Source organism: Aotus nancymaae, unplaced genomic scaffold, assembly GCF_030222135.1.
Source record: "Aotus nancymaae isolate 86718 unplaced genomic scaffold, 86718_ANA_hifiasm-v0.15.2.pri h1tg000067l, whole genome shotgun sequence".
Taxonomy (NCBI): domain Eukaryota; kingdom Metazoa; phylum Chordata; class Mammalia; order Primates; family Aotidae; genus Aotus; species Aotus nancymaae.
In genome coordinates, this window is record NW_026988482.1 from 25,032,364 (window position 1) to 25,058,269 (window position 25,906).

A 25,906-nucleotide genomic window follows, 5' to 3' on the forward strand; every position below is an offset into this window, starting at 1 on the left:
TCTTGAAAGCCCTTGAAGCAGGAACATAATTGCAGGGCTGGGATTAGGGTGAGGCAAGTGAGGCACACTCACCTCGGGTGCAAAATTTAAGGCAATGCCAAAAAATTTAGTAACCAAGATAAATAATATTAGCATAATATTTTAAAAAGTCGAAATGAATGCAAAACCCCAAAGAACAAAATATCAAAATCCAACAGAGGATCCAACAGAGGCATGCTAAGACATATTGGGGTTTGGAGCAAAAGGAAACTATTTGTTGCTATGTATGTTTTTAGGGGTTTTTTTTGGTGCCAGTTTTTTTTTTTTTTTTTTTTTTTTGGTGAAAAGATATACATATATTTAGAATTAGCCAGCTGGACTCAGTTTAGATGATCCCAATTTTGTTGGCAACATCCAAAGCATCGTAATCAGGAGCCAGTCGAACATATGCCTTCTTCTCTCCATCAGGCCGAATCAGGGTGTTGACCTTGGCCACATCAATGTCATAGAGCTTCTTGACAGCCTGTTTGATCTGGTGCTTGTTGGCTTTAACATCCACAGTGAACACAAGTGTGTTGTCTTCTATCTTCTTCATGGCGGACTCAGTGGTCAGCGGAAACTTGATGATAGCATAGTGGTCAAGTTTGTTTCTCCTGGGGGCGCTCTTCGAGGATATCTGGGCTGCCTCCGGAGTCGCAGTGTCTTGGGCCGCCGGAAGGTGGGTGACGTGCGGATCTTCTTTTTTTTGTGGCTGTGGACACCTTTCAACACTGCCTTCTTGGCCTTTAAAGCCTTCGCTTTGGCTTCGGCTTTAGGAGGGGCAGGAGCTTCCTTCTTCGCTTTCGGCGCCATCTTGTGAAAAGGGTCTTGGTGCCAGTTTTAAAAATACTTGTATCAAAAAGTTTACTATCTTAACCACTTGCCAGTGTACAGTTTGGCGGTGTTAAGTACATTCATAATGTTGTACAACCACCACAGCTGTTCATCGCCAGAACGCCTTTCCTCTTGTAAAACGGAAACTCTGTGCCTATGAAACAATAACCCCCATCCCTACCTTCCCCCGGCTCCTGGCCCCCACCATTCTACTTTCTGTCTCTGTGAATGTGACTGCTCCCTGTAGTCTTTGTCTTTTCGTGACTGGCTTATTTCACTTAGCATCGTGTCTTCAAGGTTCATCCCTGTGTAGCATGTGTCAAAATCTCCTTCCCTTTTTTTTCTTTCTAATTTATTTAATTATTAATTTATTTATTTGAGATGGAGTCTTGGTCTGTTGCCCAGGCTAGAGTGCAGTGGTGCAATCTCTGCTCACTGCAACCTCTGCCTCCTGTGTTCAAGCTATTCTCCTGCCTCAGCCTCCCAAATAGCTGAGATTACAGGTGCCCAACACCATGCCCAGATAATTTTTGTGTTTTTAGTAGAGACAGGGTTTCACCATGTTGGCCAGGCTGGTCTCAAACTCCCGACCTCGTGGTCTACCCACATCATCCTCCCAAAGTGCTGGGATTACAGGCGTGAGCCACCATGCCTGGCCAGAATCTCCTTCCTTTTTAAGGCTGAATAATATTCCATTGTATGTATTCCACATTTTGTTTATTCGTTCATCTATTGATGAATGGTGCTTCTGCCTTTTGGTTATTGTGAATAATGCTGCTATGAGCATGGGTGTACAAATATCTCTCCCATCACCAGCCTCTGCTTTTTATTATTTTGGGTGTATACCCAGAAATGGAACTGGCAAATCATATGGTGAATCCATTTTTTTTTTTTTTCAGACAGAGTCTCAGTCTGTCACCAGGCTGGAGTGCAGCGGCTCGATCTTGGCTCACTGCAACCTCTGCCTCCCAGGTTCAAGTGATTCTCCTGCCTCAGCCTCCCGAGTAGCTGGGACTACAGGCACGTGCCACCATGCCCAGCTAATTTTTATATTTTTAGTAGAGACGTGGTTTCACCATGTTGGTCAGGATGGTCTCCATCTCTTGACCTTGTGATCCGCCCACCTTGGCCTCCCAAAGAGCTGGGGTTACAGCCTCGAGCTACTGCGCCTGGCCTACTTTTAATATTTTTAGGAACAATTCACATAGCAGCCGTACCATTTTACATTCCCACCAACAGTACACAGGGGGTTCACCTTTCTCTACATCCTTGTGAACTCTCGTTATTTTCTGAGTTTTGTTTTGTTTTGTTTGAGCAGTCTCGCTCTGTCACCCAGGCTGGACTGCAGTGGTGCAATCTCAGCTAACTGCAAACTTCACCTCCCAGGTTCAAGCAATTCTCCTGTCTCAGCTTCCTGAATAGCAGAGACCACAGTGGCACGACACCACACCCGGCTAGTTTTATTTTATTTTATTTTATTTTTAAGATGGAGTTTCACCCTTGTTGCCCAGGCTGGAGTACAATGGCGCATTCTCAGCTTACGGCAAGCTCCTTCCTCTTGGGTTCAAGTGATTCCCCTGCTTCAGCCTCCCGAGTAGCTGGGATTACAGGCATGGGCCACTATGCCCCACTAATTTTGTATTTTTAGTAGAGACGGGGTTTATTTATTTTACTCCAATAGAACCCGAGGAGTTTCTCCAAGTTGATCAGGCTGGTCTTAAACTCCCGACCTCAGGTGATCCGCCTGCCTCGGCCTCTCAAAGTGCTCGGATTACAGGTGTGAGCCACCGCATCCAGCTGCAATTTTTGTATTTTTAGTAGAGATGAGGTTTCACCATATTGGTTAGGCTGATCTCGAACTCCTGACCTCAGGTGATCCACGTGCCTCAGCCTCCCAAAGTGCTGGTATTACAGATGTGAGCCACTGCGCCCAGCCATTTTTTTTTTTTAATAGTAGTATCTCATGGTAGTTCTGATTTGCATTTTCCTACTGCTTAGTGATGTTGAATAGCTTTTCCTGTGCTTATCAGCCATCTGTATATCTTCTTTGGAGAAATGCCTATTCAAGTCCTTTGCGCATTTTTGAATTGACTTATTTTAATGTTGTTGAGTCTTAGAGGTTTTCTATGTATTCTGGAGAACAATTCCTTATCAGAGATGGGATTTGCAATTTTTTTTCTCATTCTATGGGTTGCCTTTTAAACTGTTTAATGTATTTTTAATGGTTAATTTTTTCTCAGAATATTAAATAGTTGAAAAACTTGAAAAAGTAGGTATGTTAAAAGTCACATTATTTTAACGTTAAATATTTTATTTATAACTTAAACAGAATTTCTTATAATTCTATTTTCCTGGCTTTAATGGAGACAAAAGTCACCAATAATATTTTCAAATTCTGATTTTTGAAAAAATAATTATTAAAATTTTTCATTAAGGCCGGGCACAGTAGCTCATGCCTATAATCCCGGCTGAGGGGGAAGGATTACCTGAGGTCAGGAGTTCGAGACCAGCCTGGCCAACATGGTGAAACCCCATCTCTACTAAAAACAGAAAAATTAGCCAGGCGTGGTGGCACACACCTGTAGTTCCAGCTACTCAGGAGGCTGAGGCAAGTGAATTGCTGGAGCCTGAGGCAAGTGAATTGCTGGAGCCTGGAGGCAGATTGCAGTGGGACTGTGCCAATGCACTGGACAACAGAGGAAGACTCTGTCTCAAAAAAAATTTTTTTTTTCATTAAAACATGTATATAGGGGGACATATTTTTCCTGGGAGCCAGTGTGAGTGTGGAGGAGGAGAGGAATGGGGCTGGGGTCCCCATGAGGCATAGGTTATGTCTCCGTTGTCTGACAGGACCCAGTGCTGCAAGGCGAGAGGCTCAGTGACAGGGGTTGGGGTCTGAGCGGTTGACCAAGCACAGGCAATGCCCCCACCAAGCTGGTATTGTGGAGGGTTGTTGGATGGGCTGAGTTTGCAGGACCAGCAGTGTTTGGGGGAGATGCCCAGAAGGCCGACTGATACTCAGTGCTGGGCAGAGAGCTGAGTGTAGGTGGCATCCTCAATGTGTAGGTGGTGGGGAGCTGTGAGCCTGTGGGAGGCTGGAGAGGGGAGCGTGAAGGCACCCAGGATGAGCACAGGAAGAACACTGGATGGGGTTGGGAGCCCCATGCCCATGTGGGCAGTGATATCGGCGCTGCTCAGAAGCCTGGGCATCGCGGCGATTCTGGCCAGTGGTGCAAGACCCCTGCTGAGTGCTGTTGGCCCAGCCGAGCCTCGGCTGTTCATCTCTACTAAGGACCCACTCCCCACAAAGTTTGCTAGAGTGAGGTGGGACACAGATAGTGACAGAAGGAGGTAGTGGGCACAGGACAGGAGGCCTTGAAGAGCTGGAAGTGTTAGGTTTGAGAGGGAGGAAGCATCAGGAGAGGTGACCTATGGTGCCTTCCCCATAGCTGCCTTGTCTTGGCAGAAAGATCATGTGCTCCCCGGCCTTCCTGGGCAAGGGACAGAAAAGCCCCAACATGCAGGGGCTGGACCCTGCCCTCCAGGGAGTCCTATCGCACACGTGGTTCTGACCCTGGGGCCTGGGATTCAGGGCTGGTACTCCTGGATCCTGTGAGCTAGGGATGTTGCCTGGCCATGGCCAGCAAGTGTGGAGGGGCCCTGAGTCTCCCAGCCTGAAACCTGTTTGGCCCTGCTTACCACACCAGTGTAATTACACCCTACGGAGCAGGATCAATGGGTACCTGATGCATGATTCACAGTCCAGGGCAGAGGATCAGAGAGCATTGGCCCAGAGTCAGCATAGTGGCCACACCCCAGCCTTATAGGTCGGGGGGCATTTACTGTGGGCACCTCCAGCCACCACCATCCGTGACCACAACCTCAAGGTGCCCCTGAGGGCCCCCACAGCCTTCAGCTCTGGCTCTGGCGGGACCAGCCTGGCCCGGCCACCTACCAGAGATTAGACAAGCCTGGTGGACGGTTAATGCCGCTGACGTCAGGGCCTGGCTCGGTGGCCACTGGGGGTTTGGGCCCTCCCCACAGGCAGTATCACAGTCCATGTGACCAGGGCTCATTAAGCCGCTTCAGTGGCCAGAGAAGCTGGGGGCCAGATCTCAGGAGAGAGAGGGCAGGCAGGTCAGAGCTGTGGGGGCCAGGCCTTAGCCATGAGGTCACCAGCTCTGGGGGCCCAGGCTGGGGAAGAGCTGGTGTGGGGGGGTTGCCTATGGGTCCCATCCATACTTCTACACCCTGTGTTGTGACACTAAAGCCCTGTTCATGCCCAAAGAGGAGCCTTGCAGGCACCAAACTGAGCAGAGCAGAGTCAGCAGCTGGGGTGTGGGTACACAGCCCTGAAGTGTGGGGGTGAGAACCACCTTTTCCTATGAGGATTTCAAAACCCCGATCATGAGCCCAGAAGAAGCACGCTGCCCTGCACACAGCCCTCTGCCCACTACGGCTAGCCCGACACCCATGCTCCTTGCCCTCTGGCCCAGCTGCTTTCTCCATCCAGAGTGCCCTTCCCTCCCAACCCTGGCGTGTGCCTTTCCTCCTCTTGCAGAGCAAGTCTGTGGGCTGCTTCTCCATCAGGCTCTCCTTGATCTGTGCCCGCCAACCTGGCAGGAGCTTTCCCACTGAGACCACCTGGAGATAGCACTTGGAGACACTGGGGCTGGGGCTGGGGCTGTGTGGGTAGGGTGGCAAGAGCAGTAAGTGTTGGGCTAGCTGGCTCTTCATGGTGTCTCAGGCAGGGTTCACAGAGGTAATCTATGTGGGTGATGAAGGACAAGTAGGAGTTTGCCAAGGAGGTGGGACAGGGTAGGGAACCTTCAGCCCTGGGAAGCACGAGGGCAGAGGCACAGAAGCATGAAGGCTGACAAGTTCTGCGAACAGCGGGAATGTGTACAGTGTGACCAGCTGGGCTGAGGGGAGGTGGAGAGGCCTGCTGGGAGCAGGTGGGGGGATATGAGGGAGGCCAGCCAGGTGTGGGGGCAGGAGTTGCAGGGGGTCAGAGGAGCCAGAGGATGCAGATGCTGGGCTCTGGAAGGGCCGGGTTGGAGGCAAAGATGGGGCATCACTGTTGGAGACAGTCTTGGGGCACTGTGTGGACAGCGTGTCAGCAGAGGCGGTGGCATGGTGAAAAGAGATGGCCTAGCTGGAGACTGAGAGTTCATGACTAGAGAAGGAGGAGAAGAGCCAAGGGCTGTCAGGGCCCTGGAAGGAGGATCTGAGCAGTCCTGAAACCCTGAGTTCTGCTTCACGGGTCTGGCAGACCCTCTCGGGTCTGGGTTTAAGTTTGTGGTGATGGGGCAGTGGAGGTGGGGGCTGGGTTGAAGCCTGGGATAAAGCTTCCCCTATCCTCCACCCCATGAGGCTGCCCCCAACCCTGGGGTTGCTTGGATGGACATTCTCTCCAGCCTCTGGGAGAAGGCGACCAGCAGCTCTCAGAGCCACATCCTAGCTGTCCAGCTGTCTGGCCACCACAGGCTGGGCTGGGAGATTCGGCAGGTGGCGGGAAAGGCCTCCGAGCTGTGTTTGCCCTGGCTGGGGCCCAGGCCTAGCAACAACAAACAGTCAGCCCCTCCCCCAGCCTGGCCACAACTGGCCTGACCCAGGGACCCCACATCATACCCGCCTCTGGGCCTCCCACAGCAGCCCAGCCCAGCCAGCCCCTGCTTCCTCCAGTCTGGATTGAGGACCCCAACACACACATGCCAGGTGACCTTGAGCCAGCCCTGGCCCCTCAGGAATTGCCAGTGGGAGCCACCAGCCCTTGGCAAATGGCTCCTGTGAGCATCCAGGGTGTCTGCAGGTGGGAGGGTAAGAGGTGGGAGGCAGGCCTGAGGCCGTAGTCAGCACCTCTTCTACATGGCTCTGTCCCAAGGCAGAACTATCCCCTTTTGGAGGGTGAGAGTCAAAGTGAGCTCTGATCTGGGGATGGTGTCAGTCCAGACCAGGAGTGAAAGGCAGCCCTTTCCCATTTTTCAGCTACCAGCAGGGCAGAAGTTCGGGTGGCTTGAGGTTTTCAGGGGTTGCCACCATCCCAATGCCTTTCTCTCTAGCCCTGCCAGCCCGAGCTAAGCCCCCCGCCTGGGCTCACGGCTTCCCCTTCATCCATTCCCCCAGCCATTGGAATGGGTGAAGGGGAAAAAAGAACCATTTCCGTGCGACAGAGGGAAACTGAGGTATGCCAGGGCTTGGCTGTGGTGATTCTGTGAGTCAGCAGGAGAGAATCCTGGAGTCCTGACTCCCAGCCCAGGGCAGAGGAGGGGTTGGGCATGTCCTCTGAGGGCATTCCCCCACACTGGGAAGCGGAGCAGGCATGACACAGAGAAGACCAGCTTGGATAGGAACAGCAGAGGACATGAGATTAATCGGATCAGAGCCAGTGGCTGAGAAGCAAGGGGCACAGCTGTTCTGGGAACCCCCCCAGTTCACCCCGAAGCTCAGCGTCTTCCCCCAGCTTCCCAATGGCTGAAGTTGGGACCTTAACACTCACCACCCGCCGCTGAGCACCAGGACCCTGTGTGGAGAGTAGGCAGGGGTGAGATAGGAGCCCCCAGCCAAGAATGGGGCCATCCTAAAACCCCTGTCCCCAGGGCACCAAGTCCCAGGCCCCTTCTTGTGGGCAGGCAGACGGCTGTCTCCTACACCTTCGAAATAAGGACGGGGGTCATGGTCGGGGGCCCCACGTGAGACTTAAGCCAGCCAAGCCTCGCTCAATGCCTGACCTCACTGCCCCTGCCCTCTCTGTTCCAGCCTCAGCCTCCTCTGAATATCTGGGGTGGAAACAGAATTGATACAAGAAGCCCTCCCACCTCCATCCCCACCCCACCCCTGGTTGGGAAAAGGGAGGCAGGTAGAAGAGGCATTCTGATGCCTGAGCATGCCTGAAAGTCCCCCAATCAAGCATCCCTCGCTGAGGCTATGCACTGCCAGTCCTCTTGGCTGAAGCTCCCCTTCTGGCTTTGGGGGGTGTGGGCAGAGCGTTTCAGGGTTTAAGGTGACACCCACAGACCTCAGAGAGAATCTGCTTTGGACTGAAGCATTCCGCCCACAGGACTCAACAGAGCCCCTCCTGCAGCTCTGCTCTCCCACTTAGGGGCTCCTTGGAGCGCCGGCCGCCCCTTTGCTCCCGGCCTGCCCCGGCCCCCGCCACTTCCCGACCAGCCCCTCCTCCCGCGGGCCGCCAGGGATTGGCGGGCGGGGGGCGGGCTGGGGGCGGGGCCGGGCGCCCTTCATTCCCCCGTCGCTGTTGTCGCTGTTGCAGCCCTGAGTTCAGCCGGGAGCAGAGCGGACCTCACGGCCCGAGCGGAGCGCCGCGCGTGCCCAACCGTGAGGCCAGGTACCGCTTCGGGAGTTCACCCACCCGCCCAAGGGCATGGGTGGGCCGAGCCCTACTGTCCCCCCTTCTGCCCATAGCCGAACTCTGGGAAGCTCCCCTCTCCCGTCCTGACCTGGGCAGGCGAGCCAAAGCCCCGCGCGCTCCAGGCGCTGGTCTTGGGGACCCGCCAGTCAGGACTCAGCGCCGAGCTTGAGCAGGGCGCTAGGTGTACCGGGAGGGACACGTCGTCCCCTTAGGGCCTCTTGGCAGGACGGGGAGGTACAGCGGGTCGGCGGCTCCCAGGGCTGGGACCACAGGACGCCTTGTTGGGGGCTCAGGCGGCACGCCACAGGCTTCCTGAGGCAGGGCCCACAGGGGAGACTGGAGAAGGCCTGAGGGGGCACTCAAGAGGGGCCTGGACCAGTCCCTGGAGCACTGCCCCGACGGGCGCTTGATAGGCAGAGCTGCCCGGCTGGCACGCTGGGAATCCGGGTATATTTATCCCGGCTGCGTTGGACAAGGGCTTGAGGGCAGATCGGGCCGGGCTGCCTGAGGGACCGCGGGGTACATGCTGGTCCCAGAGCCGGTGCCATTTGCAGCGGAGCCAGCGGGCACGGCGGGCCCAGGGTGCGCGTGGCTCCCTGACCTGAGGCCGGGGCGCCCTGCGAGCTCCTCCCCACCTGGCGCGGGGTAGGGTGTAAGGCAGAGCCCGTGCAGCGCAGGGCAGAGAGAAGGAACCAAGACTTGGTTTGCAAGAGCCCGCCTCTACCCGTTTGGCCCCTTCGATTGGCCACAGCGAATGCGTGCGTTTGTTTACACCCGGGTAGGGGGAGGCTGGGGCGGGACTTGCGGGGACCCGCCCTTTTCCCCCCACAGGGACCTGAGTCCCGAGTTCGGGTATGGGCTCCTGAACAGGTCTGAGAAAGGCTAAGTCAAAGGCTCTTAAGCCCCGGGGTACATCATGGAGGACATCCCACTCATGCCCATCCTTCCTTCATCCTGCCAACCCTGTCCTTTCTTCCATGACCGACTCCAGCCACAGAGCTACCCCTGGAAAAGGCCTGTGGACTCTCCACCCCTTCCTGTCCTGTAAAAGGTCTGGGACGGGGCTCATTTCCTTCTGAAAAGGAAGCAAATCCTCAGGCCTTTCAGTCTGGGGGCTAGAAAGCTAAAGAGACCCAAGGAAGGTTCCATTTTGAATGGGGGAAATTTTGCACAGCCACGTTACCCTTCCTGCAAGAAGCATTGCTGGCGGGAGGGATCAGGACTGGAAGAAGCCAACCCTCACATCTCTGAGAGGGCTGGAATGACTGAAACCAGAAATGGGAATCTGATTTCTTGATGTTGGGAGCAGGGGGCTGAATCTCTGGGGAGGGTGGGAGTGTGTATCTCAGAATTTTGTTCTGCCTGGGCCCATGGGACCCGTCTTCACTGGCCTCTCAAGCCACTCTTCGTTGTGTGCTGGTTCTTTTGGCCCACGTCACAAATGGTCCCCACACTAGTCCAGGGCTCTAGGTTGCCAGACCATGACAACTGGTTGCTTCTGTCCTTGTGCCACTGCCCTAGCAAGTAGCCTCGGAGCCCTGGACAGATGGAGAAACTGAGGCACAACAAGACTGGCTAGGTGGTTCATGGTCTCTGAGTTGGATGAGGGAAGGATTTTAAGCTGAACTGGACGCACCCTGGAAGTCTGGGCTGGGTGTGAGGACAAGCAATCAGTTTGAGAGGAAAACACATTCGGAGGGACGTGACTCGGGGTGGGCCACCAGGGAGCGCAGTTTTGGCATCTCTGTGAACAGAAAGCTGAGGTGGAATGCGCAGTCTATAGTAGAAGTGGGACCCGGTGGGAGAATGTTCTAGTGCAGACATGGCCAGGGACCAGGCCTCACTTGGAGCAGGTAAGAGGGCTTGCAAGGGCCTCAAATGCATTCCATTCATTTATTTTTGTATTTTTTTCATGTTTTGAGATGGGGTCTCACTCTGTTGCCCAGGCTGGAGTGCAGTGGCACAATCTCGTCTCACTGCAACCTCTGCCTCCCAGGCTCAAAATTCTCCCATCTCAGCTTTCTGAGTAGCTGGGACCTTAGGTGTGCAACACCAAGCCTTGATAATTTTTTTTGTATTTTTGGTAGAGACAGGGTTTCGCCATGTTGCCCAGACTGGTCTCGGACTCCTGAGTTCAAGCAGTCTGCCTGCCTCGGCCTCCCAAAGTGCTGAAATTACAAGTGTAAGCCACTGCACCCAGCTATTCCATTCATTTAACATTTGCTGAGCACCTACTGTGCGCCCTGTGCACGCTGTCTAGTGAGTGAAGGGTAAGCCTTTGACTCTGGGTGGTAGGACAGACATAGGAGAACAGGGTGGGGCTCCAGAGGACCAGGCGGGGCTTCTGGGGGCCAAAGGGAAGGACCAGCTGCTGGGGCAGGAGGGGCTTTCCGGCCAGTGGCCTGGGGTGGCTTGGTTTTGAATTTCCGCTCTGCGGGCCACGTCCTGTACACAGCCTCCCAGCCAGCACGTCTGCACACGTGCAGGGCTGCTAAGAATGGGGGTCACTCCGACTGTCCATCATCTTTTCCATTGCTCAGGTAGACAAGTCCTGGGTGCTGGATCAGGGATCTCTGAGCTTTCCAGCTGGGCCTGGCTTTGTGGTCCTAGTGAGCTCAGCCCCACCTTCTGGGTGTCATAGCACCTGGCTAGTGGGGGCATAACCTGCTCTGTGGGGACCTGGAAGTGCAGCAGCAGCCTTTTTGTGGGGTCCTTCAGGGTTCTGCCTGGTCATCTCTGCAGTGCCCATTGGGCCCACTGCCCCCTCACCTGGGCCCCCTGGCTCCTTCTCCCCTTCTCCCTCTTTCTGGGGCTCTCTTTTTCTTCAGCTGTCTCTTTTTTATTTTTTATTTTTGAGACAGGGTCTTGCTCTGTCACCCAGGCTGAGGTGCAGTGGCGCGATCTTGGCTTACTGCAGCCTCTGCCTCCCAGGTTCAAGCAAGTCTCCTCCCTCAGCCTCCTGAGTAGCTGGGATTACAGGCACCCACTACCACGCTCAGCTAATTTTTGTATTTTTAGTAGAGATGGGGTTTCACAATGTTGGCCAGGCTGGTCTTCAACTTCTGGGCTCAGGTGATCCACCCACCTCAGCCTCCCAAAGTGGTGGGATTACAGGCGTGAGCCACCACGCCCAGCCTTGCAGCTGTCTCTTCTTCCATTTGGCCATCTCTGACTGGGTACTCACTGTTTCTCACCTCCCTAGTTGTCTCTGTAGCTCTCTGTCTCCCTATCTGAATGTCTGTCTGCCTATCTGCATCTGATTTTTGTCTGTGTGTTTTTCTGTCTGTCCCTCTGTGTGCATCTGCATTTCCCTGTCTCCCTGGGCCTCTGCGTCTCTGTCTGTCTGTCTCTCTGTATGGATCAGTATGCATGGAGCTAATGTTTTCTCTCCCTGTTCGCTCCCTGTCTGTCTCTCTTCCCACCCACTGCCTCTTCTTCCTGATGTTGGATGTCGCCCCTCCTCCAGGCCGACCTTGACTTTAGCCCCTCATTGGACTCTCTGATGAGTCCAGAACTGTCCAAGGCCTGTGCTCCAGCTTTCTTTGGGGCCAGAAGTCCGGCTGTCCAAATATTTGGTCTCCTCCAGGGGATTCCGGGTCAGCAGGGAAGAGAATGGGCTGGCTGGCGCAGGGTCTCCCCTGCCCCTGGGGGGCCACAGTCACGTGATGTCCTGTCCTTTGCCTCAGCTGGGCCTCGGGCTGCACGTCCTTCTCAGCAGGCTGGCAATGAGGGAGGTGGGGGCTGCTGCTGCTCTAGCCCACTCGTGAACCAAGAGCTTCTGGCTACAACCTCTAGCAGGGGCAGCCTGAACAAGGAGGGTCCAGGGCTGGGTGGGAAGGGAGGCCGAGGTGCCTAAGGTTAGGCCCAACTACAAGTATCTGTTAGAAAATGTACCCAGCCACAGGAAAGTCTACCTTCCGGCCCCAGCTGGGCCTCTCAGATCCTCCTAGACACCTCCGGATGCCCAGAACACAGACACAGACCTGAGATCCCAGGGCCAGGGAGCTGGGGGATGAGGGATTGGCGTGGCCAGTAGATCAGCTCTCTGGGCCATCTGGCTTCCCCTGGATGTGCCCCCTTCTGCATGTCACCTCTTCAGTATTAGCCCAGTGTTGTCCACACACTGGCCACTTGCATTGTTGTGTTGTTGAGGAGGATGTAGCAGACGGTGGACTGGAATCTACCGGGGTCAAAATCTGGAGACGTGGGTCTGGAGGAGGGTAAAAGGTGTCTTTTCCCTGTTCTAACACCCTCCTCCCACTTGCTCTGTCCCTAGACTCCTGACCCCAGCAATCAGATACCACTGATTCCTATGGCTGTGCCTTGAGAACATGCAGTCCAAATGTCTCCATTGGATCTGATTTCCTCCCTTACTAACAGCTTGTCCTAGGAGAGGGGGATCTTCCCTCTGAAGCCTGGAGGAACAGGTGGACAGAGGGGTAGCTGTCTAGTTGGGTACCAGACTTAGGAGGTGGGCACCCTGTCTCAGCCAAGGAAGGGAGTGGTAAAAATGAGCTGAGCTGGAACTGGGCGCAGCCCTCACCCCTGAGCCCCCAGGGATAATCACGATGGACCCTCAAGCCAGGCCAGCTCTCTCCTCTAGATCTTGGCTGAGGTTAGGAAGCCTGGGCCTTAGCAGTAAGCTCCAGGGGGTCTCTGCCTCCACTGGTGCAAGTGGCCACCAAGGAAAGAAGAGTGTGAGGCTTCCCTGTCACCAGCTCACTACTGCAGACCCAGACCCACTTATGTTCCTGAGCATGGGGAAGGAAAGCAAGGCTCAGAGTCCTGGGGACTCCAAGGACCTTGATCCCTGGACAGAGAGCTGTGCTTCCTATAGCTGCTTGCATCAGCCGCCCTGAGGTGTCCTGGATTCCTGGGCCTCAAAATCTTTAATTAGCCAAACTCAACACCCCCTGAGGTGTGCCTGCTCAATTCTCACCCGGTGATGTCCGCGTGGGCGGGTGTTACCTGCTGCGCCACCCCTGTGGCTCCTGGCCCCTCCTGGCCCTTATCTCCCAGGAAAGCAAATAGGTCCCAGGGCAATGGCCTGGGCCATTGATTTACTGCCCAGGCTCACACTACATCCATGAAAGATGCCATTTTGATGACCTGCCCAAGGTCAATGATCTCCCCATCCTAGCGCCTGGCTACTCTCTGGGCACCCATGGCCTACCCTGGGCAGGAAGGCCTTGGGGAGCCTCCTCACTCATCCCCAGCTTTGGCCAAGCCTCACAGGACCCCCTAGAGGACGGCGGTGGAGGGGAACGCTGAGGTCCCGAGTGGAGGAGTACTATGATGCCCCCAGTCACATGGTGAGGCAGGGCCAAGCCCAGTGCTAGAGGGTCTACTCTGGGCTTTCACCACAGGGGATCAGGCTCTGCTGGCAGCCTTTTTTATGAGGGGGCAGTTCCCAGAGTTTACCCTGACTCCCTGATACAAAGGAGCCTGGGAGGCCACGGGCCAAGGGGTAGGAGCTGTCAAAAATGAGCTGGCAGCCTCAGGGAATGGCTGGGGGCTGCATGCCAGGCTAGTGCTAATCCTCACCCTGGCCCCTCAGCCCTCCTCCCTGCCCTGGACCGAAGTCCAGACTCCTAGACTTGGCCTTTATGGCTCTATCAGATTTGTCTGTAGCCACAGAACATTCCTTCCATCCTCACAGCCTGCCTTGTACAGCACCTCAGGGCCTCTGCCTATGCTGTGCTCTCTGCCTGGTGCACTCTTTCCTGTTTGACACCCCAGGGTGCCTACTGGAATTTTAGGACTGGCTTCATTACCTCCTCCAAGAAGTCTTCCTTGAGGCCCCCTGTCCTCTTTTTTGAGACCCAGCACTCTACGGCTCACACTCAGTTGCAGCAGGAGCCATAGGGTAGTGATGAGGGTGCTATTTGGGGGGTTTGTCTCTTCCAGGCTGGCGGTCACTTGAGGAGAGATTTCTATATCTTTTCTGGGATGTCAGGCCCCAGCCCAAGACCCAGAAATGACTGGTCATGATTGAGTAATAGCCACCAGGCCCCGAGGGTCTAGGCCCAGCTCCTGCAGCGGGGATAGGGAACGTGGAGCTCAGACCTCAGACACCTCCCTTGGCCCATGCCATGGACTGTGGTCTCCCTGGAGGCAGTGCCTGGCTGCTAGGGAAGGATATTAGGGCAGAGAAGGGTGCTTTGTCCAGGTTGCCAGCTCAGCACACTCTGAGGGCCTGTCCCAGCCTGCCCAGGGTAGGGGGCCGAGAGAGGGCAGCCCCAGCTGAATGCGGGGTGGAGGGGGTGACTCTGGAGTAGCTCTGGATGCCAGCACCGGCATCTCCATACCCAGCTGGGACCCTTGGAGGGATGCTGATGGCAAGGCTTAGGGCAGGGGCATGAGGACAGGCAGATCTAGGGAACTCTGGGAGCGGGGAGAGGGCTCAAGAAGAGATGCTCACATTATTTTGGTCCTGAGTGGGTGGGGCTTGGAGGAGAGGAGGTAGGACACTGGCATCAGAAGGAGAGGCAGGTTTGGGGGATGCAGGAGTGCCAAGTATGGGGTCTCCAGGGCCCAGGTGCCAAAATCTGAACTCTGGCCTGGGGCTGCCTGGGACAATGCAGGGAGGGAGTCCTCTGACCAGAGAGGCCAGAGGCTGCTGTGACCTCTGCTGCCTCCGGGGACACCAGGCCTGAGGCCTGAGCCCAGCCTCTCCTGTTCACCCCTAGTCCTGAGTGCCATATTTGAGTCCCCCAGTGCTCCAGATTCAAGGGCAGACCTGAGACCATCAGGGGCCAGAGTGGGGATGGGGTATTCAGGGCAGAATTCAGGGTTCCCCAGCAGAGAGGGCACCACAGCTTCAGGACCCGGCTTTGGCTGTCCTGTCTGGCAGGGCTGCCCCCTCCCTGGTCTCCACTCTGGCCTCAGCTCTCCTGCTGGCCAGGCTGGCCTTCGGGGTGTCCTTACGGAACCTGGGGGCACTATGCCCAGCCACCTCTGGGTATGAAGTAGGCAATTCCTGGACCCAGTGATGGGAGAGGGGCCAGTCAGTTGTCTGGGCAGTGGGCAGGGGTGGTGGGGGAAGGGGAGCTGGTTCCTTTGAGGCCCAGCAGAGCCAAGCCCTGAAAGCAGAGAAAGGAGACTGATCTGGTGACCCAGGCTCCTCTATAGCTGGCCAAGGGCCTGAGCTCCTGGCCTGGGGCCCTAGGAAATGGGGGTCTGTTCAGAGGGTCCACTCCTGGACAGCAGGCCCCTGAGGGTTGGGGGCGGGTTCCCTGCCTGGCAGTGGAGGAAAGACTTGGAAGAAAACATGGCCCTGAGGCCAGGACTATGTGGAGGGTGAAGCATGTGTGGCACAGAGAACCGGCCCTGGAGCACCCATTTCCTGGAAGGCCCCCCGAGGGCCCTTTGCCACAGCCAGGGGGGAAGGGCCCAGGTGTCCAGCCACCCAGCACTGCCTCAGGCATCCTGGCTCTGGGGAGGGGGGACAGCCTCTGCGCCTGCCGTTCCCAGCGCCAGCTCTCAGCCCACAGAGGGCTCTTTGTTCTGGCTGCCAGCAGTGCCCGCCGGGCGGCTGGGAACAGGGCCCACAGCCCTCACCCTCTCCCGAGGCCTCCAGCCATCGGGCAGTGCCATTCTAGGTTGGCCAGGAGGTCCCTGGACACGGGGCCAGTGTAGGAAACCATCTCCCAGTACTAATGTCAAGGAGGGGAAGTCTGTCCTGGGTACATACCCAGAGTGAAGTCTGGGGGCCTGAGACTGAGCATCTGGGGACGCTGGTGCCACTGGGCTCTGAACTTGGGTCATCCAGATGACCCTCACTTCACAGATGGTGAAACCGAGACCCCAAGGGCTTGCCTGGACTGATGTGCATGTAAGAGGTGCATTATGTACTGGTCAGGGTGTCCCATCAGAACGTCCTGGGAACTCAGGTGTCCAAGCTGGATTCCCCCAATGGCAGATCTCAGGGAGGCAGCAGGCAGAGCTGCATGTGCAGGTATGTCCCAAGTGGGCATCCTGGAGGTGTGCTATGGCTGCAGGTCTCATGTAGGAGGCTGGGCCATAGGCCCAAGTAATGGGGCTAACCAGAGGGACCTGGCTGCTCTGCAGACATCTGACTGTTGGTGTGAGACCAGTGCTCCTGGTGGTGTGCCCTGAGCCATGGAGGCACCTTTGCAGACAGAGATGGTGGAACTGGTGCCCAACGGCAAACACTCAGAGGGGCTGCTCCCAGTCGTCACCCCCACGGCACACAACCAGAGGTAAGTACAAGAAGGACCCAGTGGTGGCTCAAGACAGGGCAGGGGTAACAGAGCAAAGGGCTGGAGCAGAGCCACCCACCCTGATCTGTGCCTGCAGGGTTGAGGACCCCACACAGAGCTGTATTGAGGGCAAGAGCTTCCTACAGAAAAGTCCCAGCAAGGAGCCACACTTCACCGACGTGAGTGGGGCAGCAACGGGTTGTAGGGGGCACTGTGGGGTGCTTAGATGCAGTAATGAAGTGGTCTCTGGCAGCAGTGGGAGGCTGAGGGACAGTCAGGGGTACACCACGATGCCCCTGTGCCTTGCTGACTCCTCCCACCCCTCCCCATCCCACTCTGGTGCCTGCAGTTCGAGGGGAAGACGTCGTTCGGGATGTCAGTGTTCAACCTCAGCAACGCCATCATGGGCAGCGGCATCCTGGGACTTGCCTATGCCATGGCCAATACGGGCATTATCCTTTTCCTGTGAGTGCCCTCAGAGAACCTTCTAAAGATAGGGGCCCTAAGCAAGCCACCAACCATGACCTCCCGGGACCTGCCAGTTCCCTGTCCCAGCGCCCAGGCTGCAATGGGTGGGCACTTCTTACACTAACAAACCACGGCTGAAAAAAATCTCCACAGCCAAACAAATATACCTCACTGCCCAGTAAACCCACTGAGGTCAAAACACAGGGCGGCCTTACAGGCCAGAGACTGTCCTTCTGTCACCTTACACGTGATGGCCAAGCCCCACAGCCAGGCCTTGTGTGGGCACACGTGTCCTTTGCCTGGGGGCTCTGCCCTGAAGCCAGGATGGAAAACATGTTTGTTCCAAGGACTTGAGAGAAGGAGGTGCTCAGAGGGCAGTCACAGGGACACTCTTGACCCAGAGGGCCCCTTCTGGGGTGTGTCCCACCCTGGATCAAATGAGGTGGTGTTCATCACCCCTGGGGCCTGCTGAGCTTGCATCCATACCTGTTGGGAGTCCACATACCCAGGTCACAGGCCCTCCACCCCCCGGCCTCCCAGAGCCTCTCACTCTCTGTCAGCCAGGGGAGCCCCAGGTGGCCTCTTTTTCTTTCATCTTCCCATGTGTCCCCAGGTTCCTGTTGACAGCTGTCGCCTTGCTCTCCAGCTACTCCATCCACCTGCTACTCAAGTCCTCAGGGGTCGTGGGTGAGTTTCATGCCAGCCTGGAATGGGCGGGAGCTGGTGGGTAAACCGGGGCAAACTCCTGACTTCTTGACCCTGCTCCCATAGGCATCCGTGCCTATGAGCAGCTGGGCTACCGTGCCTTTGGGACCCCAGGAAAGTTGGCAGCGGCCCTAGCCATCACACTGCAGAACATCGGAGGTGAGAGCAGTGGGCAGGAGCAGGCAGTTAGTGAGTGGACAGCTCCGAAAGCTAGCTGGTTGGGCTGACCCCAGCGCCTGCCTGCCCCTCTCCCCACAGCCATGTCCAGCTACCTGTACATCATCAAGTCTGAGCTGCCACTTGTCATACAGACCTTCCTGAATCTGGAGGAGAAAACCTCGTGAGCCCTGGGGTGGGGGAAGAGGGGTGAGGTGCAGTGAAGAGGGGTGGGGTGGGCTGGGGCTGGGTGAGGGTGGGGGGCCCCGGCTGGGCTAGTGGGAGAGACAAGACAGAGCAGACAAGCGGCTGCTGGAGAGGGAGTTGCCAGCAGAGCCGGCATTCAGTCCACACTCACTTGGGAAGCACCTAGGGGTCCCCCTGCCTCCGGAAGGGACATGTGGGGCTAGGGGCAGGGTGCAGCTGAGGAAGCCAGGCCCCTCCTTGCCCCGGACTCAGCGTGTGAGCGTGGGAGCCTCAGGCTTAGCTCTAAGCGCCTACTATTCCTGACCATGGGGTTGCACCCCCCCGACCAAGAGATTAAGCCCAGGTGTCCCAGTTGCCTATCACTTTAGCCAGCATTGACTGGGCATCAAACATGTTTTGTGGGACAGAGGAGACACAGCCAGGCCCTGCTCTTAACATCCCCCGCCCCGAGCAAGCAAAGGGACTGGGAGGCTGAGAGCAACTCTGGAAAGAGGGAGAGCTGGTATTCTGCTCCTGGGGGGCTCTGGGCCTTTCCCAAGGAGTTGGCTTCGGGGCTTGCCTTTGAGGACGGTCCTGGCCCTTATCCCCCATATCCATTCCTGGTGGGCAGAGGAGGGGGCAGGATAAGGCAAGGCCCAGATGCCAGATGGAACCGCAAGGGGCTCTAGTTACTGCAAGTGCCTGAAACCCCTGTGGAAAACACCACCTCCCTCTAGAGCCAGCTCCCTTCCTCCCACACACCCCCCTCCAAAGGCTGGGCCCAGGCCTGTGTGTCCTGAGAGAAGCAACAGCAGTGCCTATGATTGAGAGGGTCTCAAGCGTGAGCTGTGTGCCAGGCTGGAACCTTAGTTCTCACATCATCCTGAAGGACAGTGCTGAGGGCATGCCCATTTTGCAGATGGGGAAAGTAAGACTCAGAGCTGTTGACAAACATTCTTCAGATGTCACTCAGTGGCACCACTGGTGACTCCAGCAGAGGGAGGCAGGAGCCCCATCCCAGGCTGAATGGATTCTGACCCTGGCTCCCCACTCCCATCCCTGCAGGGATTGGTACATGAATGGGAACTACCTGGTGATCCTTGTCTCTGTCATTGTCATCCTGCCCCTGGCACTGATGCGGCAGCTTGGTGAGTGTGGCAGGGTCAGAGCCTTGGAGGGGTTGTTGGAGGCGCACATGGGAGGACCCCTGATCTCACAGTGCCCCTCTACTCCGCAGGCTACCTGGGCTACTCCAGTGGCTTCTCTCTCAGCTGCATGGTGTTCTTCCTAATTGCAGTGAGTCACCCCTCCATGTTAGCTGAGAAAGGGGGTGGCGGGTCTCCTGGGGGCATTCCCTGTCAGCAGGAGGGGGCAGGTCTCTCTGGGAAGCCTGGGCCAGAAGGCAGTTCCGCCAGTCCTGATCTAGATGTGGCTTCATGATGACTTCCCAGGCAGCCCACCTCAGTCCTGATCTAGATGTGGCTTCATGGTGACTTCCCAGGCAGCCCACCTCAGTCCTGATCTAGATGTGGCTTCATGGTGACTTCCCAGGCAGCCCACCTGGCTCTGACACACTCATCCCTCCCCACTCCAGGTCATCTACAAAAAGTTCCACGTGCCCTGCCCACTGCCCCCCAACTTCAGCAACACCACGGGCAACTTCAGCCATGTGGAGGTCGTGGAGGAGAAGGTGCAGCTGCAGGTCGAGCCTGAGGCTGCAGCCTTCTGCACCCCGAGCTACTTCACGCTCAACTCACAGGTTCTGACAGGCCAGGGCGGGGCGGGGGCCCAGTGACAGTGGGGGACTGCCTTGACACAGCCCCGTGTTTCCCCAGACAGCATACACCATCCCCATCATGGCCTTCGCCTTCGTCTGCCACCCCGAGGTGCTGCCCATCTATACCGAGCTCAAGGAGTAGGTGTCTGGCTGGGAGCAGGGGCAAGGCTGCCGTGAGGTGGTCTGGGGAGAATGGATGTGGTCCTAAATGTGGGGGGGTGGGGTGATGGAAGCCAAGTCACTTTATCTAAGATCTTGTGGCAGCCATGAGAGGCAATTAGGGGCAAGAAGGAGACTCCGTTGGCTGCTGAATGGTGAAAGTATGGTGCCAGAGAGACTTCGGGGCATGTGGAGTCTCCCAACGTGACCCAGCTTGTCACCAACACCTGTCCCCCACTTCCCCACAGCCCCTCTAAGAAGAAGATGCAGCACATCTCCAACCTATCCATCGCAGTCATGTACGTCATGTACTTCCTGGCTGCCCTCTTCGGCTACCTCTCCTTCTACGGTACGGCTGCACAGATAGGCAGAGGCCGAGGCCAGGCTAGGGGGAAGGGGCTGGTTGTGGCCATGGTGCCCTGCATACCGAGGTGTGTGGTGCCTGTCTGTGCCCTGCCGCAGTGGAGATGAGTCTGCACGCCAATCCTCACAGTATCGGGGTCCCCCAGGCAGCTCAGATCCCACCTCCTTCCTGGGGCCACCTGCTGACCACCCTCCCTGCCTGCCACAGACGGGGTGGAGTCGGAGCTGCTGCACACCTACAGCAAGGTGGACCCGTTCGACGTGCTGATCCTGTGCGTGCGCGTGGCCGTGCTGACAGCAGTCACGCTCACAGTGCCCATCGTTCTGTTCCCGGTGAGCTGGTGGGCAGGTGGCCAGACCAGTGGCGGGAGGGGCTGATGGGGCCAACAGGCTGATGATTCTTCCCACCTGCCCCCCAGGTGCGCCGCGCCATCCAGCAGATGCTTTTTCCAAACCAGGAGTTCAGCTGGCTGCGGCACGTGGTCATTGCCTTTAGCCTGCTCACCTGTATCAACCTGCTGGTCATCTTTGCCCCCAACATCCTGGGCATCTTTGGAGTCATTGGTGAGGGTCTGGCCCTGCTGTAGACATAGGCTATTCCCCAGAGAGGTTCACCTCTGCAAATCCTGGCAGATTCCTGAGCTTACACCCTACATTAAGTGCAGTGGCGCATCTGCACAGTTTGGCCTCCCGTCTGAGCTTTTGTCCATAGGCTATTCTAGTCCCTTTTCAGGGCTCAGAACCACTGAGTTCGTCCCCCTTCCTGGAGTACAGGGGTGGACTCCAGGATTAGAGGCCTCCTCAAAGGAGCTGACTGGGTCTTGTCCACATTTCACATGTGAGGAAACTAAAGTTCAGAGTGGCTAAAGGAGCAGCAGAGCCATACAGCTGGTGAATAGGAGCCTTGGGCTTGCTTCAGCCCCAGGATCACTGGACTCCAAGTTTGACACTGTATCCACTGCCTCATTCCAGATGGGGCTCTCAGTTGGTAGAGCAGACAATTCTGAAATATCTTTGGGGTGACCCAACTCAGAGGACTAACAAACTCTGCCAGGACTGACAGACCTGGGGGCTGAGTATCATGGATATCACAGACAGTACTCTTGGTTCTCAGTGTCTGATATCCAACCCAAAACGCATTAAGCAGAAAGGAATCCACTGGCTCAAATAACAGAGAAGCCTTCAAGTATAGCTGTATCCTGGAGCCCAATACCCTTAAGCCCTCATCTCTCTCCATCTCTTGACTTGCCTTTCCTCATTGCTAGCTTCATTGGCTGACATTCTTCTGACACCGACATCAGCAGCCTTCCATCCTTGTGGATGGAGAACTAGAGGGAGAGGCTGGTGGGCTTCCCAGAATCAGGCAGAACTCTCCAGCAGTCTCAACATGAAACTCCCTCAACAAGGAATGTTTAATCTCATTGAAGAGTCCACCCCCGAACCTTAGTCAGTAGGTGAATATGAGCCGGCAGTGGCCATGTCTTGTTCTTTGCAGGTGCCACATCTGCCCCGTGCCTCATCTTCATCTTCCCTGCCATCTTCTACTTCCGAATCATGCCCACGGAGAAGGAGCCTGCAAGATCCACCCCTAAAATCCTGGTGCGAGGGGCCTGGAGGCCGGTGGACTGGTATGGGGCTGAGGGAGCTGCCCTGACCTCAGACCTGACCCTGACTTCTGATCCCGCAGGCCCTGTGTTTTGCCGTGCTTGGCTTCTTGCTGATGACCATGAGCTTGAGCTTCATCATCATTGACTGGGCCTCAGGGACCAGCCGGCATGGAGGAAACCACTAGGGTGACCCTTATCCTGTTCTGTCTACTCACCCTAGCAGCCCTGCCCAGACTCTCCAGCTCCTGCTCCCATCCAGTGGCCAGTGAAGAAAGATGCGATTAACACTGTGGCATTCAGCCAGGCCCCATGTCCTTCTGTGGAAGGTTTTTGTTCAAGAGCCAGGACCAAGGCCTTTGGGCCACTACCCCGCTGGGCTCTGGAGCTGCAGGGGCTTCCTGAACTGGGAGCAGGGTGGGGCTGTCGCCTTAGATCCTGCCCAAGCCCCTCATTCCCTCCTTGTACAGATGCATACACTGGGGCCCAGCAGCTGCCTCCTGAGGGGACACAGCCTATAGGGACAAACAGAGCTGGGATCCGGCCTGTAGCCATCCCCCTACCCTGCTGCTAGGCCATGATCTGCTTCCTGGGGCCTCATCTCCCCCAGCCCACTTGTTTTGCCTCCTTTTATCCCCTATCCCTTTTTCAGACACTTGGGCCCTTAGATACTCTTCTCCCATCCCCTTCACAGGATGACACCCTCCCATACCCCATAGCTGGGGCCAGCAGGTTCTGCTGAGGGTGGGCTGGTGTAGGTACCCCCAAGAGACCCCTGCCTTGTCCCTTCACCAGTCCTGGGGAGGCTGGGACTCCCCCTGCCACAAGCCTGCGCCACAGCTCACATTCCATTGCTGAGAGAAGAGAGAGGCCGAGGCCCAGAGTGGCCTGCCCCCGGGAGCCAAAGACCCCAGTGACCACACTGGGACAGGGTAGGGAAGCTGGCAGCCCTCTTTTATAAATATTATACACAAGACTAGCTGTGTTTTCTATTCTTGGTCTCCATGGTCCCTGAATTCCTGGAAAGTAAGATAGGGGCCAGAACATGGACAGTGATGGAGGCCCCCCATCTTGTCTGGGATGAGGGTGGGGATAGGGCAAGTCCACCACTCACCCCACCCCCGGCCTCCCAAACTAGCCAGTGGCACACTCAGACCCAGCTCTGGGCCTGGGCCAGACTCAGCACAGACCTGCTTTCTCACGGGGTGAGGTGGGGAGGAATTAATGAGGCCCCAGGAAGTGGGACAGAGAGAGGCCTCTGGAAGGAGGCAACGTGAGGTGCATCCCCAGCAGCTTCAGGGAGGGTCTGAGCTGGGGGCAGCTGAGCCCTGAGAGAGCCCTAGGAAGGGCCCCCTGCCCTCCCCTGGCTCCCAGGCTACCATTTCTACTCTCTGTCCATGCCCTGAGTCTGGGGACAAAAGTCCAGGAATCCTGTGCCCTGTTGGGCTGATCTTTTTACTAACAGTAAAATCTACTATGAATAAAGGGGGCTAGTAGTCCCTGTGTGTGGGGCCCCAAATGGCAAAGGGAGGCAGGAGTCCAAGATAGGGCAAGGGCTGCAAGGAGGCAGGACAGCCCCAGGTGCCCTGGCCCCAGTGGGACTGGGAAGCTGCCCACTGCCTTGGGCAGGACTGAACCAGCTGGGATCCAGTGGGATGGAGCTGCCCAGGCCTTGGCACCAAATCCTCATTAGGAGAGACCCTGAACCAGGCTAGGCCGCCAGGGAAAGGACAGCAGGAAAGATCCAGTTTGAATTTGCAAGGCAGCTGCCAGCTCGGGAAAACCCTGAAGAAAGAACTTCCTCAAGCTGATGGCTGCTAGGCCCACAGCAGTGCCAGCTGAGCAGAGGGGAGCTTCCTGAGTCCTGTTCCCAACAGGCTCAGGCGCCTGACTCCAGTCTGGGGACTCACCCAGGAGCCCTATGGCCCCAGGAAAGAGCTGGACATTGGCCTAGAGGTGGATGCAGTGCAGGGTGTTCTGATGAGAGGGGCTGCCCTCTAGAGGTCTCAATGGGGCCATAGCCCTGCCTGGAACCCTTGGCTCCTGGGTATTGGGGGGCAATGACAGGCAAGTCCATCCTGCAGGCAGACCCAGGGGTCTTTTCTGACACTCCCCCTATCCAAAGAAGGCTACAGTTCAGAGCAGCAGCAGGATACCAGGCCCCTGCTTCAGGCCCCTCAGATCAAAGGGATGTGCTAATGGTAGCACCCCGCCACACACGCGCGTGCACACACACACACAAACACACATCTGGGGTGGGGAAGAACCCTGGGCCCTGGCCCCAAGAGACCATCTCTGCCTACCTAGTCAGGCCTTCCCCAGCCTCACCATGGGCAGCAGGCTCTGGTAGGGAGGAGGCAGGTAATGTGGTCACTACACTAGATTCAAGAGCCAAGTGTCCACATGACTGTTTGAAAATGAGTGTCCCTTGTCCCTGGCTGTCAGATTACAGACACAGGTTTTTTCCTTTGTTATCCTTTTAAAAAAAATTTCTGGGGCCAGGCATGGTGGCTCACACCTGTAATCCTGGCACTTTGGGAGGCTGAGGTGGGCAGATCACTTGAACTCAAGATTTCAAGATCAGCCTGGGCAACATGGTGAAACATGGCTCATACCTGTAGTCCCAGCTATTCAGGAGGCTGAGTCAGGAGAATCACTTGTGCCTGGCTGACTGAAGCTGCAGTGAGTTGTGACTGTACCACTGCACTCCAGCCAGGGCAACAGAGCAAGACTCTGTGTCAAAAAATAAATAAACAAATAAATAAATAATTCTGAAAATATTATTGTTTGGAATATTGACTAGTTAGAGCAGCCTGAAGGTCCAGCACAGAGGTCTTCTATATTTTTCACTGTTTTTCTTATGACTGCTTATTATAGAAACATAAGATAATACAGAGCAGGAAAGGAGGCAAAACACATGAGTCTCAGTATCCCCACCCAGCAGCTGCCCTTGCCCACACCCTGCTCATTGTGTGCATAAGCACATATTTGCCTCTCGACTGATTCATTCATTCATTCATTCATTCAACCAGTATTTATTGAGATTTCCTACATGGCAGGCACTCATCTAACAAATAAAGCAATGAACAAAGTGAAGACCCTGGCCTTCCTTGAATTTACAGTCCAGGTTGGGGATTAGATTCAGAAAAGAAACATTAAACCTAACCACTAAATTCTATCATGTGGTTGGAAGACGCTCAGTACTACAGGGAGTGAAAACAACAAGGTAAGGACAATGGGGGTCGGGGACAGGGGTCAGAGTAGGTCTGAGAAAGGAACTTTTTTTTTTTTTGAGACATAATCTAACTCTGTTGTCCAGGCTGGAGTGCAGTGGTGCATCTTGGCTCATTGCAACCTCCACCTCCAGGGTTCAAGCAATTCTGATTTTTTTTTTAAAGACAGAGTCTTGCTCTGATGGCAGGCTGGAGTGCAGTGGCATGACCTCAGCTTACTATAATCTCCATGTCCTAGGTTCAAGCCATTCTCCTGCCTCAGCTTCCCAAGTAGCTGGGATTACAGGCGGGCACCACCACATCTAATTTTTGTATTTTTTTTCTTTTTTTTCTTTTTTGAGACGGAGTTTCGCTCTTGTTACCCAGGCTGGAGTGCAATGGCACAATCTCGGCTCACCACGACCTCCGCCTCCTGGGTTCAAGCAATTCTCCTGCCTCAGCCTCCCAAGTAGCTGGGACTACAGGCGTGTACCACCACGCCCAGCTAATTTTTTTGTATTTTCAGTAGAGACGGGGTTTCACCATGTTGACCAGTATGGTCTTGATCTCTTGACCTCGTGATCCACCCGCCTTGGCCTCCCAAAGTGCTGGGATTACAGGTGTGAGCCACCACACCCGGCCTAATTTTTGTATTTTTAGTAGAGATGGGGTTTCACCATGTTGGCCAGGATGGTCTCAATCTCCTGACCTCATGATATGCCCGTCTCAGCCTCCCAAAGTGCTGGGATTACAGGCATGAGCCACTGCGCCCAGCCTGAGATTCTGATTCTTGTGCCTCAGGCTCCCAAGTAGTGGGGACTACAGGCACATGG

The 25,906-nt window shown here is 55.9% G+C and overlaps 1 protein-coding gene and 1 pseudogene across 2 annotated transcripts; one reads left to right on the plus strand and one right to left on the minus strand.

Annotated features, from left to right (window-relative positions):
* Positions 1–309: 309 nt before the first annotated feature.
* On the minus strand, positions 310–965 carry LOC105727717 (large ribosomal subunit protein uL23-like; annotated as a pseudogene).
* A 7,153-nt stretch (positions 966–8,118) lies between these two features.
* Positions 8,119–24,641, plus strand: SLC38A3 (solute carrier family 38 member 3). 2 transcript variants are annotated; one of them, XM_012467789.2, is made up of 16 exons: positions 8,119–8,197; positions 16,292–16,443; positions 16,541–16,622; positions 16,793–16,908; positions 17,525–17,598; positions 17,683–17,775; positions 17,875–17,956; positions 19,024–19,106; positions 19,196–19,254; positions 19,553–19,717; positions 19,794–19,873; positions 20,143–20,243; positions 20,466–20,590; positions 20,677–20,821; positions 21,753–21,856; positions 21,945–24,641. In XM_012467789.2, exons 2-16 carry the CDS (start codon positions 16,343–16,345, stop codon positions 22,047–22,049), a joined length of 1,515 nt encoding a protein of 504 aa, XP_012323212.1. In that variant the 5' UTR covers positions 8,119–8,197; positions 16,292–16,342; the 3' UTR covers positions 22,050–24,641. The 2 variants fall into 2 exon arrangements, with proteins under 2 accessions (XP_012323212.1, XP_012323213.1); XM_012467790.3 differs by lacking the exon at positions 8,119–8,197 and adding an exon at positions 9,529–10,074.
* Positions 24,642–25,906: the final 1,265 nt, after the last annotated feature.

Coding starts and splice junctions, on each gene's coding strand:
- SLC38A3 (XM_012467789.2), top strand. CDS start 16,343: ATGGAGGCACCTTTGCAGACAGAGATGGTGGAACTGGTGCCCAACGGC. Junction 16,623..16,792: donor AGGAGCCACACTTCACCGAC/GTGAGTGGGGCA, acceptor TGGTGCCTGCAG/TTCGAGGGGAAGACGTCGTT. Junction 17,776..17,874: donor CACACTGCAGAACATCGGAG/GTGAGAGCAGTG, acceptor CTCTCCCCACAG/CCATGTCCAGCTACCTGTAC.